This window comes from Pyrus communis, chromosome 8, assembly GCF_041283825.1.
Source record: "Pyrus communis isolate YQ-2024b chromosome 8, ASM4128382v1, whole genome shotgun sequence".
In the NCBI taxonomy this organism is placed as follows: domain Eukaryota; kingdom Viridiplantae; phylum Streptophyta; class Magnoliopsida; order Rosales; family Rosaceae; genus Pyrus; species Pyrus communis.
The window spans coordinates 7,905,641-7,921,899 of record NC_142572.1 but is presented as its reverse complement, the minus strand read 5'-3'; the positions used below and the strand labels follow the sequence as shown (position 1 = coordinate 7,921,899).

Sequence of the window (16,259 nt, the reverse complement as noted above, 5' to 3'; positions counted from 1 at the left end):
ACGTCGACACTCGTCAACGAAACGTGGTTCATTGTAATTGGTTAGTATGACATCAGTAGCTACTGTGTATGTAAAGGCAACTCATCTAAGCTTGCATAATGGACTGAAATGTCACTATTCTTAGGGAGCGGAGACGTCTCGTTCAGGACGCCTTCGTAATTAGAATAACCTCATACGTTTAAACAATTGAGCAGGTGATGGTCAGATTCATACTAGATTGACTAGTTTGTGCCGATTTCCTCTTCCGGGGTTGTGAATCTTTTGAACCAACTGGTTTGCCATGCTTTAGCGTTAGAGCAGATGATTGGCTAGCTGCCAATGTACCTTGTCGTGCACTAGGTGAGACCGACCTTCCTTCGGGAACGACTCATTTTTTTGTGGCGATGTTACCGCATACTTTTGGTACTTTATCCTTGTAGGCATGTTTGTAGTAGGTATATATGATCTCTTTACCTTTGCTAGATCGGTAAAAGCATATGACATACTTTGAGCAATGGTTTGTAGATCTAGAATATGACACACTTCAATTTCAGAATGGGCAGTGCAAGGATCTAAATGACACATAGTGGGGTAATCCACAACAATTCACGACATTCTTCAAGAGCGTTGCATTATTATTCCCCATAATAACAGGAAGACTGTCTCATCTAATAATCCGCAAAACGTGTGGTAAAAAGATCATCTGTTAAGTTCTCTAAGTAGTGAATAAAGGATGGTAAATTATAACCGACATATATTTTCATTATTCTCTAAGGACCAGATGAATAGGTGATAGGAGCATATTTATGTGACTTAGTTAGCTTGTTCTTGTGCATTTGTGTTGTTATTTCTTAGTTAATGTAGTATTTCAAGTCATTTTCGTGTGTTTGTAGGTCCAAAGGGTTAAAGTGTCCAAAGGGTTAAAGTACCAAGAAAGTGCATTTTGGTGCATTTTGGAGCAGTTTTGGGCACTAAATGGATAACACATGTATGGGCCAAGATGGATGGACGAATTTGGAGTTCAAAACGCTAGGAATCTGATAAGTAGAGGAAGAAATTAAAGTCAAGACAAAGAGGGTAAGGAATCAGCTCAAAAGAGGAAACATTATCCAAAACCTTATCCAACCTTATCCAATCTTATCTTATCCTATCCTAACCTTATCATGCCTTAATCTTAGTTGCAAGGGGACCTAAATGTATATTTCTAGAACCGATTTCTTGAAGTATTCTCTTCTAGAAGGGCCAAATCAGCCACAAAGTATATTGTTTCTAGAAACCCTACAAATGTGGCGTCTATTTCCTTCTAGAATGCCTTGACTTGCCTTGCAAGCCACTTTCCTTTCCCTCCAATTGTTGCTGCACCCCTCTAGGCCTTTTCCCTTATGGATTCTGATTTATTAGGCCTTATTCCTTGTGGATTTGGGTTATACAAATCCTTTTCCGAAATTAATTAGGCCAAACCTCTTCCTAAGTGGATTTATGACTTGTGCCGAAACCTAGGGCCCTAATCCTTAAAAATCTGCTAAGTTGTAACCCTAATCTAATTAACCCTAGGGTTGGCCGAACTATATATTCATATTTTCAGCCACAAATTCGCATCAACCCTTTATGCTATTCAGAAAACCCTTGCCCCAACCTTCCACCCTATTTCTCCATCATTCATTCAATCCCTACACCTCCATACACAATCTGCCGCACCCTTTCACCCTAATCAACCATCCTAAGCAAGAATACATTGTTCATAACCCCCAAAACCATCACCCACACCTTGTGCCGCAACAAGGAAGAAGGAGGAAAGCCCTAGATGTGCATGCCATTCGACTTGGAGTTGTTGGAACGTTTTAGGTGTAATCTTTCTTGTGTTTTTCAATGTTTAAATTCAAGAATCTTTGCTTTGTGAGTATGAGGAACTAATCCCCTCTTAGCTAGGGGGAATTTTGAAACCATGGCTATATTTTCATTATGATTTGATTACTTCCAATTGTGATTTCATGAATTGTGAATTCAATTTACTTATCTATTTGAATTAAAACTTGTTTGTGTATGTGGTTTGAGAGTGCACACTTAATTTGCATGCATAAATCTGATGCTAGGATATAAGGGAGCTTCACCTAATCGTTGTGAACTTATATTCAGAAGTAGTAAAGGTTGTTAGTCATAATCATGTTAAGTAAATTCTTGGCATAAGTATCATGCGCTTTCATAGTTACAAATGCCTCGTCAACACTTATGATTTTCATAGAATTTAATGATCTTTAATTGTTTCTCTTTATGTGCTTTCATGTAGAGAACTTTTGAGGAATAATTTGATTGCAATGAGCTAATTCCATTCAATTCAATGACTTAAGGAAAATCTGAGGGTTAATTTAAGCGTACCTAATTAACTTGGGGTGTTGAGGTTCATGGTTCATTGAACAAGCAATTGGAGATTGTTTTGTATGCAAGTGTGTCATGTGTGGAGAAAGACCTCCTAGCTAGCCCATCATCCATTTATTTCCACCAAATTCGTGCAAATTTGCCTAGTTCAAGTTTTTGTTTTGTTTACTTTATTTTCGTCCAAAACCAAATCCCCCTTTATTTTAGAGTGTCTAACTAGCTAGGATATGTTTTAGAGTGTGTTTTCAAGTGTTTTGAGTCAAGTTAAAACCAAAATTCATCCAAAATTGTGTTTAGAGTCAAATCCGCCCAATTTGTGTTTTTAGGCAGTGTTCTTAGTTCATTTTGAGTCTTGTGAACTTGTTTTGAGTCTTTTAAGTTAAGTTAAGTGTTTTAAAGTTTAGTTTTATTTATTTGAGTCAGCTTAAAGTGTTTAGCAATCCCTCCTAATCTCCGGTTTAAGAACGATCTCTACTTACCTATATACTACAATTGTCAAAAGAGGGTTTAACTTGTGTGTTAAGTTAATTGTCGCATCAATAGGATTATGTAACAATGGGCCTCAGGCGGACCGACATGGTTGCATGCAATATTGCATGGCCTTTAGCAGATACTGGCATGTTGGTTTGCATGACCAAGGTCTGAGTGATCACTTGAAGGAGCTTTATGAACTCTTTTGTCAGGCCACTTTGGGTGTGAAAATAAGGGTACTGTTCAACTTCAATCCAACTGAGATGCAATAATTGTCGGAAGACCGCGACGTATACTCTCTAGCATTATCTAGTCGAATCAACTTAATCAGATAATCAGGGTAGTGAGCCCTAAGCTTTATGATTGAGCTAAGAGTTTTGCAAAGGCACTATTATGTGTGGACAATAAATAGATGTGTGACCAACATGTCGATACATCAATCAATACCATAAAGTATCTGAATGGTCAGTATGTTGGTTGGATACGTCCATAACAATCCCCTTGAATCATTTGAAGAAACTTAGGGGCGGGTCGTTTGAATAATCTTTGTAATTGAGGGTAGGGTTCAACTTCCTCAAGGAGCATGCTTAGGAATGGGGAGAATAGAAGGTCTATGTATTATTCAATTAGGTTGGATGAGCCTAAGAGGGTTGTCAGAGGTGCATTTTCATGTACAAAGTTAGTGAAACAGTGTTGCTCATGCAATATGGTGTGCGTAGTTGCACTATCTACCAGACAACTAACTTCTCCACAAGACATACCTAGAAATAAATTAATTGAACTCAACACATACATAAATATAATTTCATTCATTCAAATAATCATTCGAGAAATAATATATATATAAATTTAATATAAAAAATTCAAAACAAAACATCAAACAAATAATCCAAGTACATAGAAAACTGTTCGAAAATTAAGTGACAAGAAAATTTAAAAAGGGAGTTTGGCCAAAGCTTGTGGCTTTGGTAACTAGTGGAATCCTAACCCTACATGTCACGAAAAATAAAGTTTAATCTTCTATAGGAGCGGATGCCTCTTGAAAATCTAAAATCTTTATGGTGGTGGTGGTATCTTCGGGATTTTCCACTTGTGCAAAATTAGTCTCCACTTTCACATGACATGAATTATACTTGGCAATGACCTTAGGAGAAGCTTGGAAGACGTGTGACCAATGTGCTCTTGATCCATGGCGATAACACATAAGGAAATATTTGTGAAAACTAGTTCATTTGAGAAACATCTATGCATGCTATTAACAATTAAAAGGCAGAATCATGTTTGTATGCACTCAAAAACAAAACTTTACCCATGAAATTCAAGGCCTAATAGTTGTGGTGAATCAAGACTCAACTTAAAACAAAGTGAGTTAAGAAACTTTATACCTTTGAAACACCTCTTTTCTTAGCAAAGGTAAATCACCCATGTGAGGGCCTTCTTCCTTTGTCACCTTGCTCCTTGGCTCCATGGATTTGGATGGAGGAACTTTGCTTCTTGGCTCCATGTCTTCTTGGATATGAATGGAAGAATTGGGTTCTCCAAAAGTCACCAAAGTTGGAGACTTCTAAGTTTGGACACCAAGGATGGTTGAGGAAGAAGATGAGTGACCATGGAAAAATTAGATGCTAGTAAATTTTCCCATGGTGGCTTGCTGTTCTAGAGAGAAAAGAGAGAGAGAGTTGTTCTCTTTTCTTCCCTTAGAAAACCCTAATGATGAAAAGGTTATAAAGTCCTTTATATAGTTCCTTCAATTAAGTGACTAAAAGAACCACTAACCCTTTCCTTCTCTATATGGCCGGCCTCCTTAAGGCTATGGGCTGTTTGGGCCCTTTTGGGTTTTTAGTTAATAAGTTGTCATACAATTTATGTTAATGGGCTTGACATTCAAATCCTATTGGGCCTTGTGGCCCAAAACTAACCCGAGGTCTATAACTAACTTATTTGTTTGATTAATTAACATATTAATTAATCTTAGCCATAAATAATTAAACCATTTAATTATCCTTACTCATCTCCATTAAATCCTTCAAACATTACCTTACACGATGTGCGATCCATTAGGTTTCTTTTAGCGAGGCAGTGGACGATTATAACTCTTCAAATCGATTGTGAATTGAAACTTATTTTCAATTCTCCGTTTAGCGATTATACACCTTTAGGGCTTCCACAAACCATGAGTGACACCTAGCAATATGTCATGGGTACTTAAGCTAATCAGAAGAGGTTGGAAAACCTATTCAGTTTGGTATTACAATGCAATACAGTCTTTCTCTAATACAATACTCTTGACCACATTGTTTGGTTTGATAGTTTATTCATGTTTACTATCCAATGTGATTGATTTTATTTATATGATTACCTTGAATGTGATTTGGAACAACTTCCTAAATCTCATTCATACTTTGGCCAGAGATTCTTAATCATATCATAGAGTATTCTCCCTCAAACGATTTGAAGGTTAGAGATCGTTTGTTGCGCATTCACTTGCCTCCATGGCTAAGTGGCTTAACCCCAACTATGTCGTGGACACCCTTTGACGGAGTGACTTTGACGTAGTCAAAAATCAAGGACCTAACCACAAGACAATTATGATGCCTCGGGTCAAAGGATTACTTTGCATTATCCCAACCATGAGTTCTCATGTGACATGAGTATGAGAACTCCTTGTTGATCGCATTTAGTGAACTCATTCTCTATTGAGCACCTACATGCTTGTCTTGGTGTCAATCGCACGAATGACTTGAGACCAGTCACTATCTCTAAGAGAAGACGTAACACATACTGATCTTAACAGACTGTCAATGCCCAATTGGCAATCTTATGATCAGGAACGTTTAGGATATGTATATGAAAAAGAATGGTCTCATGAATCTAACTTCTTTAGATCACATTCTCCCAATTACATATTCCTTGGACTTATCGTTTAAGCATATAACATTTATATGACATGGCTTTAAACAATAATCTTTTATCTTTATATTATACTAGATTAGTTTAACATGTGAAATGTCCATAAAGTATCATCATATGGTTGGCTTTAGGGCACATTTCCAACAACACATGTTCAATTCAATGGAATCTGAATTAACTACAACTAGCTTTTGCCCTTGTTCTTAAAGTTAGAAGCATTAGGGGTGAGGGAATAGAGCTTCGAGGCCAAATTTCGTCCCTTGATTGGGCTTCTGCCTTGGGCCTATGGCTGGGAATTTGCGTCCTTTGCTGCAGCCATGAAGGCGTCCTTGTTTGTGGCTTTGAGAAGTGATTGCTTGCGCTTCAAGCATAGTGTTTGAGTCAGTGGGTCGAGTTTAGTGATTTTTCATCAACTATTGGTTTTGATTTTGAGCGATAAATAAAACGAAAATCAAATCTGAAAATTTGAAAAACCTTTGTGCCTAATATTGTTACTGTATGCCAATATTGGTGTTATGGAAGGTTGAATAGGTCTTCTCCAGGAGATCCTGTTTAGTGAAGTTTTATCTATAGAACTTGAGCAGTGATCAGATTCAACAAACTTCAAAGTTGTATTCATTCACAGCCTCAAAGTCTTGGTAGCATAATTGCTGCTAGTCATGTCTTGATTTAGGCAACAATATATTTCTGGTGATCAAAGTGCTTGCCAGAGCGAGCTAAAGAGTGTTGGGATCCTTTTCAACAAGGTACTCAGTTTGCAGTACATCGTGCATATGTCTTCGGATGAAGATCATGGCAATGGCGTTGTCAGATTTGCCTACTGGAAAGTCCGTAGCCTTTTGAAAGGTGGGTCTAAGACTTTTGGCAGTGAGATTGATCTTCACGTCTTGAGCACACTTCAGGGAGTTTCTTCGAATACTTCCAGAGCGATATAGTCGAGTTTATTCAAGTTCAACATGTCGCTGCAATGGTGGGAATAAGATCATGGTTAGTCTTATGGAAAATCAAAGATTGATAAACATACAGTTAGAGCATTCGGGGTTCTATAGAGCATTCAGGATTCATGGTGTATGTTTTGATTGAAAATTTGCATTTTCAAAGGCGCAAAGTTCGAAACTATAGGTTTGAGTTTATTATGAACTTCGGGTTCATAAAAAGGGGTACCTGTAAGAACTCATAATACAATATCCTATTCAAATGTGGTGAATTTGTAGTTGCTTCAGGAACCCAAGTGTGAGCAGCTTCGGGACTATGAAAGACGTCAAAAGAAAATAAATAAAATATTGAATTGTAATTCCAAAAGGTGGAATGTGGGCCAATAATTTTAGACTTTTGTCGAAGTAATGGATTGTTGGTCACTTAAATTAATATTCAATAAATCGAGACCATATAGAATCGATTGTTGAAGAAAAAATAAACATATTAGCGTTGGTAGGCTTCGGGCCAAGCAATTAAGAAACTATGACCTGATAAGGCTTTAACTGAGCACACCCCAAAATAATTGCGTGTGGTTAAGAAGCAACGGGGCCGAAAACGTTAGCCTTTGGTAAAAAAAAAATTAATAATAAACTTCCAGCCTAATAAGGATTGTTGGCTGTTGTCAAGGCACGGCCTACAGCAAAGGCTAGGCATTGTGGGCTCGGTGCAGGCTACTGCAAGCAGCCCAATTTTCTGCAAAGCCAGCAGCAGGCGTGCTGTAGTCACGGGCCGAGGAAAAACAAAGGCCCAATAGCACAGAAGGCTAGAAGTGGGCTATCCAAAAGCTGCAGGCTTGGTACTCGAACGCGGGCCGAGGACGTCAGGCTAATCAGAGGGGGACCCAAGCATCAAGCATGCTCTGTGGCACGCGCGCAGCAAAGCTGGGGGGATGCTGCCATGATCCGGACTTTAAAATGATGTCGTCGTGGCGAACGGGCTCGGTGCGACACTGCTCAGCGATGCTTGGCTGCAGGCCAGCACGGCACGGCTCGACCTGATTCTTTTTTTTGGGTTTTAGGGTTTTTAGAATCCAAAAATTCATGCTTTTATTTTCTTTCGTCTTTTTTACTCACAAAAATCTATATAGAAAATATCAATTGCGTATGCATGAACATATACACACACACACAAAATATATAATTGTTAAAAAATAAATAATAGATTGAGACTTCATGCATGATGGGGAATGTTTTCATGCAACATGGTGTATGAAATATCACATTTGTGTTTTAGGAGAACCTGATTGGCAAAAAACTAAACTGAGCCTTTAAATGTGTACAAGAACCTCCTCCATGAACCTTCAGTTCCTTAGCGTCAGACAAAATCGTGCTGATAACGTGTTGTGTGCCTATTTAACTAAAAAATTATTAAGCGGGAGAGAGAGGAGTTCGGCAAGTAAGAGGGAGAGAGAATTTGGTGTCATTCTAATGTTGTATTATCTCATCTCATTGTGCATCTATTTATAGTAGTAAGAAGGTAAATTTTTTACTCAAGAGGTATTACAGCTTAAATATGATACTACCTAAAAGATATGATTGAATCCTATAAGGATTTTCTAGGATTTATGTAATTACATTTTTAACTTAATTAGAACTGCAACAGAAATGAGTATTTAAGTCCTCCAAGTTTATTTATATTATATATATATATATATATATTTTCTCTGAATAAAGAAGTAGGTTTTGGGGATATGTTGGAGTAAGTCCATACCTATCCAAGCAATGTGTCCTAATGTTGGTACATCTAGAACGACCTTCATTTTTGACCCACTCTTAGAAGTTACAATCATTGAAAATTACATTATTAAATTAGACACTATTGTCCAATTAATGGTGACTCAGTTACGTATGTGGGTGGGTGGATGGGTGGCTTAAAGGATATAGAACTTATCCTCTTTTGTTCGTACCATAATTATAAGTCAATATTTCAAACCATGTATGAGAAGATAATGAAGAATCTTAAGATAAGGCAATGTATGAAAGGGAAACAACCTAGGTATAATTTCAAAAACCAAGTTTTTAAATTTTATTTAAAAAAAAAAAAAAAGAATTGAGAAACAGTCGAGTGCATGGATTCTTGCATGTTGTCTAGATTAGCTGTGGTCGATAATTGCACCCATAATTTAAAATGTAAGAAAAATTGTCAATTGCATGTTTAGTTTTTTTTTTTTTTTTTAATAATACTTGAATTCATGTCCCACTCGTTACCAATAGTGTATTTTTATTTAATAATACTTCAATTGCATGTTCTACCATCAGAACAGTTCAATTTCTTAATCTTCATTTAATATTTATTCACAAAATTTAAATAAGAGATCATTTGGTCATTCAAATGTTTCAAATAAATGGACGGTTCATGAATATGTTATTTGATATTCGTACTGTAGATTTGTTTTATATTTGGATGCATAAAAAATAATTGATTAGAATGGTTCTTTGTAGAGATAATTTTCAAATGAAGATTAAGAAATCACACGATTCTGATTATAAACTTTATTCTATTAAGATACGTTATTCGCAAAAAGTCTGAAATACCATCCTTTCCAATTTTTTAGATTAAAAACCAGTGTATGTGTTGCTTCTTTACGTAAAAATCATAGAATTTCCATGTAATTGCCTGTCATAGTTATACACATTTATAGGAAGCAAGCAATCTGATCCACTAAACTCTTTATGTACATGTGTTATATATTCTTTTGTATGTATATCTTCCCCAAAGGAATGTGCCAATTAGCTCAAAATTAATTACATTTACACGAAACTTCTTCGAACTTATTATCCGTAAGTTTCTTTTGCTCTTCTTCTTCTCCTCCTCTTTTTCTTCCTCAAAATCTATGGGTGCAGGTAGTGACGAACAAATGCTTCAGGGTGGAAGCTCGATCACAAATTATGACAACTACACAAAAAGGGAAGATAGCTGGGTGATGGAAGGAGATCATGATGATCATGATGATATGTACGACACAACATCCTTGACGTCGATTTCGAATAGATCATCGACATCTTCATCGGACTTAGTAGATGATGCATCTTCACCATCAACATCATCATCATGTTCTTCTTCCTTTCATTCTCATGGATCGTTGCTCGACTTGACAGATCTCATGACTCAGCTACCCATCAAGTAAGAAGAGAAAAAGAAAGCCCATCTCAATTCTCATCATGACTATATTTATAATTTCTTTTCCATTAATTTATAACCACGCACGATATTTAGTTTTAGGTTTTGGATGTTGGATAGTTTTGCATTGTTTTGGATGTTGGATAGTTTTAGCATTCAGGTATATTAGTATATATATCCACGATAAAGTTTATATTGTGTTATGAAAAAAGAAAAGAAACATCTAATTTAATTAGTACCATAATCTTCCATTTTCCACACAATGCATGAAAGAATGAAACATTTGATTAAGTAGGCAGAACATAGATTAGATCAGTTGGTTCGGACAGTATAATCGAGCTCTGAAATCCAAATTTAAATCTCTCCTCCCATATCTGAATAGTTTAGAATATCCTCTTTCAAAGGATTTTGTTAATTTTCAGCTAAATTTCTTATTATACATGTACAGTAGAGGACTTTCAAAGTATTTTGAAGGCAAGTGCCAATCCTTTACATGTTTATCAAAGGTAAAGAGCATTCAAGATCTTGCAAAGAAAGAGTCTCCATATAATCAAAGACAGGCACTAAAAGGAAGCGAGAGCTATGGCGGTGGCTTGGGTTCTTACAGATCGTACACACATCCGAAGGCCGCGATTTCTAAGAGTAAGAAGGCATCAACTACATCTTTTTCGAGCAGATCAAGAGGCAGCTCTTTTCTCATAAATAACAACACGCTCCCTCCAACTCCAGTAAGAAAGTAGTTTTAACGTACGTACGTACGTGTGCCGGTGTGCATGTAAACTACACAATGTATATACTGGTTAATATTTTTTTTTTGAATATTTTTTATTTTATGGAAGTAGACTTTGTTAGTATTTTGAACCTCTCCTGTTTGTTGGTCTTGCAACTATCTTTTACACTGAGGAATCAGATATTATATTTGTTCTTCAGCTGCGTATGTTAAGATCTGGAATTTAGAATATAGGCAGAATCCATATATGATCTGAGAAAAAAAGGAAAGAAGATTGCGATAAATCCAAATTGAATTTTACATGAACGGTTCGTCTTAGAAAACTCGACTTGTATGATTAGGGATGACAATGGAGGGGAGCGGATTGAGTTTGCTTGCCCTTCCATCTGGGACATCCCCGATTTGCCCCCAATGAAGATCCGTTTGGTGGGCTAGATGAGATTGAACCTTAGAATAAGATTGGATTGACATGGATTGGTTAGGCTTTGAATCTCACTCCATTGTTTGGTGAAACACTAAGTTGGATGAGATTGGATTGGACTTAAATCCAGTCGACTATTTGGTACATGACTAAATTGGACTTAAAAATTTTATTTGTTTTTTTAATTTTCATTTATTCAATATCACGTATAATTAATCAAAGCAAATAAAAGAACCGCAAATTTGATAATAAGAAAATCATATGAAGATACATCTATATGTTCATCCAAAAGGTACGATTTTTGGAATATAACAAAGTCCAAATTAAAATTCCATAACAAAGTTAAATTCTTAAAAAACCAACTAGAAAATAGAACAAAATCCAAATTTTAATTCTTAAAATTCAACTAGAGAATATAAAAAGCAACTACATCTAAGTCATGAGCTCTACGATAAAAAAAAAGTCATGAGCTCGACGATCGATCTTCATGGAGTGTCCTCACATACTTGAACTTATCTTCACTTTCATCTAGTGTTCTCGACTACACACACTTTTGCCAGATCCGTAAACAAGGGAAGGTAATCCGATCTCCAATTGAAAACCCAACCTCTTTGAGCTCTTCTCCCTCAAACTTATGGTCATCATTTACGCCTTTCTCCTTCAACCCATCAGCCAACTTGTGCAGTTTAGAATCATGACCCTCCACCATATTCTCTAGTACACTAGCAATTTTGCCCAAGCCATCCAAAACTTTGCTCGGCCTTTCTCTCCTACTTCTACATGCGGATGATTAATTAGAATGAGCTTGAGTTGCACTTTAGTTTGATGACTCCCTTGTTGGAATTTGTGTTTTATGTGGGACTTGGAGTCCCACATCGCCCAAACCTTCTTTGAACATCACCTTTATAAGTGAGTGAACTCACTTATAATTTGAATTGAATTGGGCCAAAGGCATGAACCTTGGGCCTTAAACTTGGAGGGTTTGGGTGTATATACAAGATGAGTGACACCAAGTCTGTTGTCAAGCAAGTTGAAGAACTCCAAGTGATTCTTCATGAGTTAGATGAAGAAAACCTTGGTTTGAAAGAAGGTTTTGTGGTTGGCTCTATCATAGAGAAACTGCCTTCGAATTGGAAGGACTTCAAGATTTATTTGAAGCATCTAACTGAAGACATGAGCATGGATCGGTTGATTCTCAAACTGCGTGTGGAGGAGGATCATCGCAAAAATGAGAAGTATGATGTCTCATTGCTGGAGGCAAAAGCCAATGTTGTGGAAGGAGGTGACGCACACAAGGCAAGGCACCATCAGAAAAACAAAGGCAAGGATGCTGCAAAGAAAGCAATGACTGCTGTGAAAGGGAAAACCTTCAAGAAAATCAAAAGAGGTTGCTGGGTTTGTGGAAAGACAGGTCATAGGGCAAAGGACTGCCGCCACAAGAAGGATCAGAAAAATGCATTTAAGTTAAGAAAACGAAAAATGCTTGTGTTATTGTATGTCTATATGTTGATGACATGCTTATAATGGGAACAAACAAAGATGTGATTAACTCCACAAAGAAAATGCTAAATTCTAGTTTTGATATGAAAGATATGGGATTAGCTGATGTGATTCTTGAAGTTCGAATTCTAAGAATTCAGATGGATATGTCTTATCTCAATCACATTATGTGGAAAAAGTTCTAAAAAGGTTTGGACATTATGATTGTAAACCTGCAGTAACTCCTTTTGATCCTATTCATAAACTTACTAAAAACGAAGAAGAGAGTGTATCTCAATTGGAGTATACCCAAGTTATAGGTTGCTTGATGTACATTATGAATTGTACAAGACCTGATCTTGCTTATTCAATAAGCCGACTAAGTAGGTATTCAAGTAATCCTGGAAGAGATCATTGGAATGCTTTAATAAGGGTATTAAGATACTTAAAGCATACAATGAACTATGGTTTGCATTACACTTAATATCCCCCAGTATTAGAAGGATATAGTGATGCAAATTGGATTTCAGGGAGCACAGACAGTAAATCCAAAAGTGGATATGTACTTACACTTGGTGGAGCAGCTGTGTTATGGAAATCATCCAAGCAAACATGTATAGCACGTTCGACAATGGAATTAGAGTTTATAGCCTTAGATATAGCTGCTGATGAAGCTAAATGGCTTAAACATTTTCTGGAAGATATTCCATTATGGCCCAAGCTTGTGACTGCAATATGTATACATTGTGACAGCATGGTTGCACAAGGTTGAGCCAAAAACGCTGAATATAATGGGAAGTCAAGACATATAAGGCGACGACATAAAACCATTAGACAACTACTCAAGAATGGAACTATTTCCATTGATTATATTAAATCTAAGGAGAATATTGCCGATCCTTTGACAAAAGGCCTATCCAAGGATCAAGTGGCATTTACATCGAGGGGAATGGGTTTAAAGCCAACTCAATGAGCTATAACTTGACGAAAACCTAACCTAGCTAATTGGAGATCCCATGGTCTAGGTTCAATAGGCAAACTAGATGAGGAAAACTCAAAGTAAACAACACAATATCTTTACTTATTCTTATGATGGAAAACTGTGTGTTGCCTGTAAGACGAAAATGGTGAATAACTATTCTTAATAATGCTAATATCTTATGATTAAGATGAATAGAACAACATATTCTTTATTAGCATTACCTATATGAGATTGATGTGGGATCACATCTTTGAGAATTGGTATGGCTACAATTCTCTAAAGGTCTCATGAAATCAGGATATGTTCAGGACCAAAATGAACACAACCGTATGAATTGACGTGTGTTCAGATGTGATATGTGTGATACTTATTGTTTCGATTTTACTACTAAGAATGATCAGTTCAAGATAGTAAATTCACTGCTTCATTAGGTAAAACCGATAAGTACTCACTAGAGAAGGTTCAAGTCCAAAAGACACCTATCCCGATGCGTATCATATCTAAGTTCTCTAGAAAGACATTACTAATTTAGCTAGTATCTTATTTTCAATTCAAATGTGGCGTATTGCTAAAGTTTGAATAGAAAATGTGGGGTATTGTTGGAATTTGTGTTTTATGTGGGACTTGGAGTCCCACATCGCCCAAACCTTCTTTGACATCACCTTTATAAGTGAGTGAACTCACTTATAGTTTGAATTGAATTGGGCCAAAGCCATGGACCTTGGGCCTTAGACTTGGAGGGTTTGGGTGTATATATTAAATGTCAAAGATGGGCCTTGGGCCTTGGGGCTCTTGGGCTCGGATGGACGAAAAGCACAAGTTACGTTTTTTATTTTTTGGATTCAGTTTTTTCCGAAAGGATAAAACTGATTGAACAGTTACATTTAGTTACATTCGGTTTTTATTTTTTAAAAACTGATAAGCATGAACGGTTGTATTTGTTCAATTTATGCCATTATATATATGGCAATAAAATCAGAAACCGATCATCAATTTTATTTTCCTTCCTCCATATTTCACAGAGAAACGCTCAATCAATTCGCCAAGAATCCAAGTTCGTGTGCAAGAACTTGGGTTAGATAGTTGTATCTTGCAAGATAGACGTCCATTTGAACTACTGCACTGGTGTATGGGCGTATTTCTGTCTTAGGAGATTGCTACTGCAAGCCTCTATCTTCCTAACCAAGTCAGTGTTTTGTGGTTTATTAATTCAATTTTATTAATTGTTTATATTGTAAGATATATATATATATATATATATATATATATATATATATATATATTGTATCCTTGTGAAATTTCTATTTGAAATAAACTATGCAATTGTTGTATAATATATACTTAACATTTGATTGGTTCTAACATCCCTTCTAACCCATTCAGATGCCTTCACCTCTCCATCATCATCATCATCCATAACCATCTCCGAGGGAGCTAAAGATCCTTTTCTAGTTGCGGGATCCTGGCCAATGTTAGTTTCAGATGACTCCCTGCAGGGATGGAGCTAGAAATTTCTTTTAGTGGGGGCAACCCAAAAATCAATTAAGAAAACCTTATTATAGTATGACTTATAACCAATATGAAAATAGGGACGATTTCAAATGATAATGTATCACAATTCCAATGTTACAAATTTTAGTGTAGTAGTGGAAAGTGGCAAAGTGATAAGAAAAATGTTAATACATAATTACGCAAGAGTGAGGTTTTTCAGTTTGAATGACAGAACAAGAGCACTTTTGCTCATATAATATTTGATATGGAGTATACGCAGTATGAAACTATGTTGGATACTAGGTACATATATTTTCTTCAAAAATAATGCGTGTGTATTATATAATTATAGTATGCAACTTAACAAGCAAATCACTTGAGTGGGGGGCATATGCCCCCAGTGAGCCTCCATTGGCTCCATCCTTGACTCCCTTCTAACCCAACGTTAGCTTCAGATGACCCTGTAACCTTGTGCATGAGCAAATTACATTGGCCCCTAAACGACCATGCGAAATTCAAAAATATTAATCAAAACGATCACACGAAATTCAAAAATAGGAATTAATAGTCTTTTCCATTCTTTTACTTCATCTCCCAAGCATGAGACTTGGTTATAAAACACACGAAATTCAAAAATACTAATCAAAATGATCACATGAAATTTAAAAATAGGAATTAATAGTCTTTCCCATTCTTTTCTTCTGTCTCCCAAGCACGAGACTCAGTTATAAATGACACATGTCACAAATAAGCTGCTAAAAATAAGCAAAAACGGTTATAAACAACGGGTGTCACAAATAAGCCGCTAAAAATACGCAAAAAAATGATTATGAAAAATAAAAAAGACATGGGGGAATGCAACACAAGGACTTCCCCGAAGGTCACCCATCATAGTACCGCTCTTGCCCAAACTCAATTAACTTTGAAGTTCTGTTGGGATCCGATGCATATAAATTGGCATGATCACATCTGTTAGTCTATTACTTGTAAATGTATATAACCATTTCTTTTAACCATGGCCTTGTAACCTTATGCATGTGCAAATCATACTGGCCCCTAAACGTTCAAGCGAAATTCAAAAATATTAATCAAAACAATCACAGAAATTAAAAAATAGGAATTAATTGTTTTCTCATTTTTTTTCTTTCATCTCCTAAGCATGAGACTCAGTCATCAACAACGTGCGTGACAAATAAGCTGCTAAAAATACGCAAAAAATAATTATGAAAAATTAAAAAGAGGTGGGAGAATGCAACATGAAGACTTCCCAAGAGGTCACCCATCCTAGTAGTACTCTCTCCCAAACTTGTTTAACTTCGGAG

The 16,259-nt window shown here is 36.3% G+C and overlaps 1 protein-coding gene and 1 pseudogene across 1 annotated transcript; one reads left to right on the top strand and one right to left on the bottom strand.

Annotated features, from left to right (window-relative positions):
* Nucleotides 1–9,100: 9,100 nt before the first annotated feature.
* Nucleotides 9,101–10,695, top strand: LOC148695042 (uncharacterized). The gene is made up of 2 exons (XM_088698373.1): nucleotides 9,101–9,837; nucleotides 10,283–10,695. Exons 1-2 carry the CDS (start codon nucleotides 9,548–9,550, stop codon nucleotides 10,572–10,574), a joined length of 582 nt encoding a protein of 193 aa, XP_088554499.1. The 5' UTR covers nucleotides 9,101–9,547; the 3' UTR covers nucleotides 10,575–10,695.
* A 5,094-nt stretch (nucleotides 10,696–15,789) lies between these two features.
* Nucleotides 15,790–15,908, bottom strand: LOC137719326 (5S ribosomal RNA; annotated as a pseudogene).
* Between the last annotated feature and the right edge of the window lie 351 nt (nucleotides 15,909–16,259).

Coding starts and splice junctions, on each gene's coding strand:
- LOC148695042 (XM_088698373.1), top strand. CDS start 9,548: ATGGGTGCAGGTAGTGACGAACAAATGCTTCAGGGTGGAAGCTCGATC. Junction 9,838..10,282: donor ATGACTCAGCTACCCATCAA/GTAAGAAGAGAA, acceptor ATACATGTACAG/TAGAGGACTTTCAAAGTATT.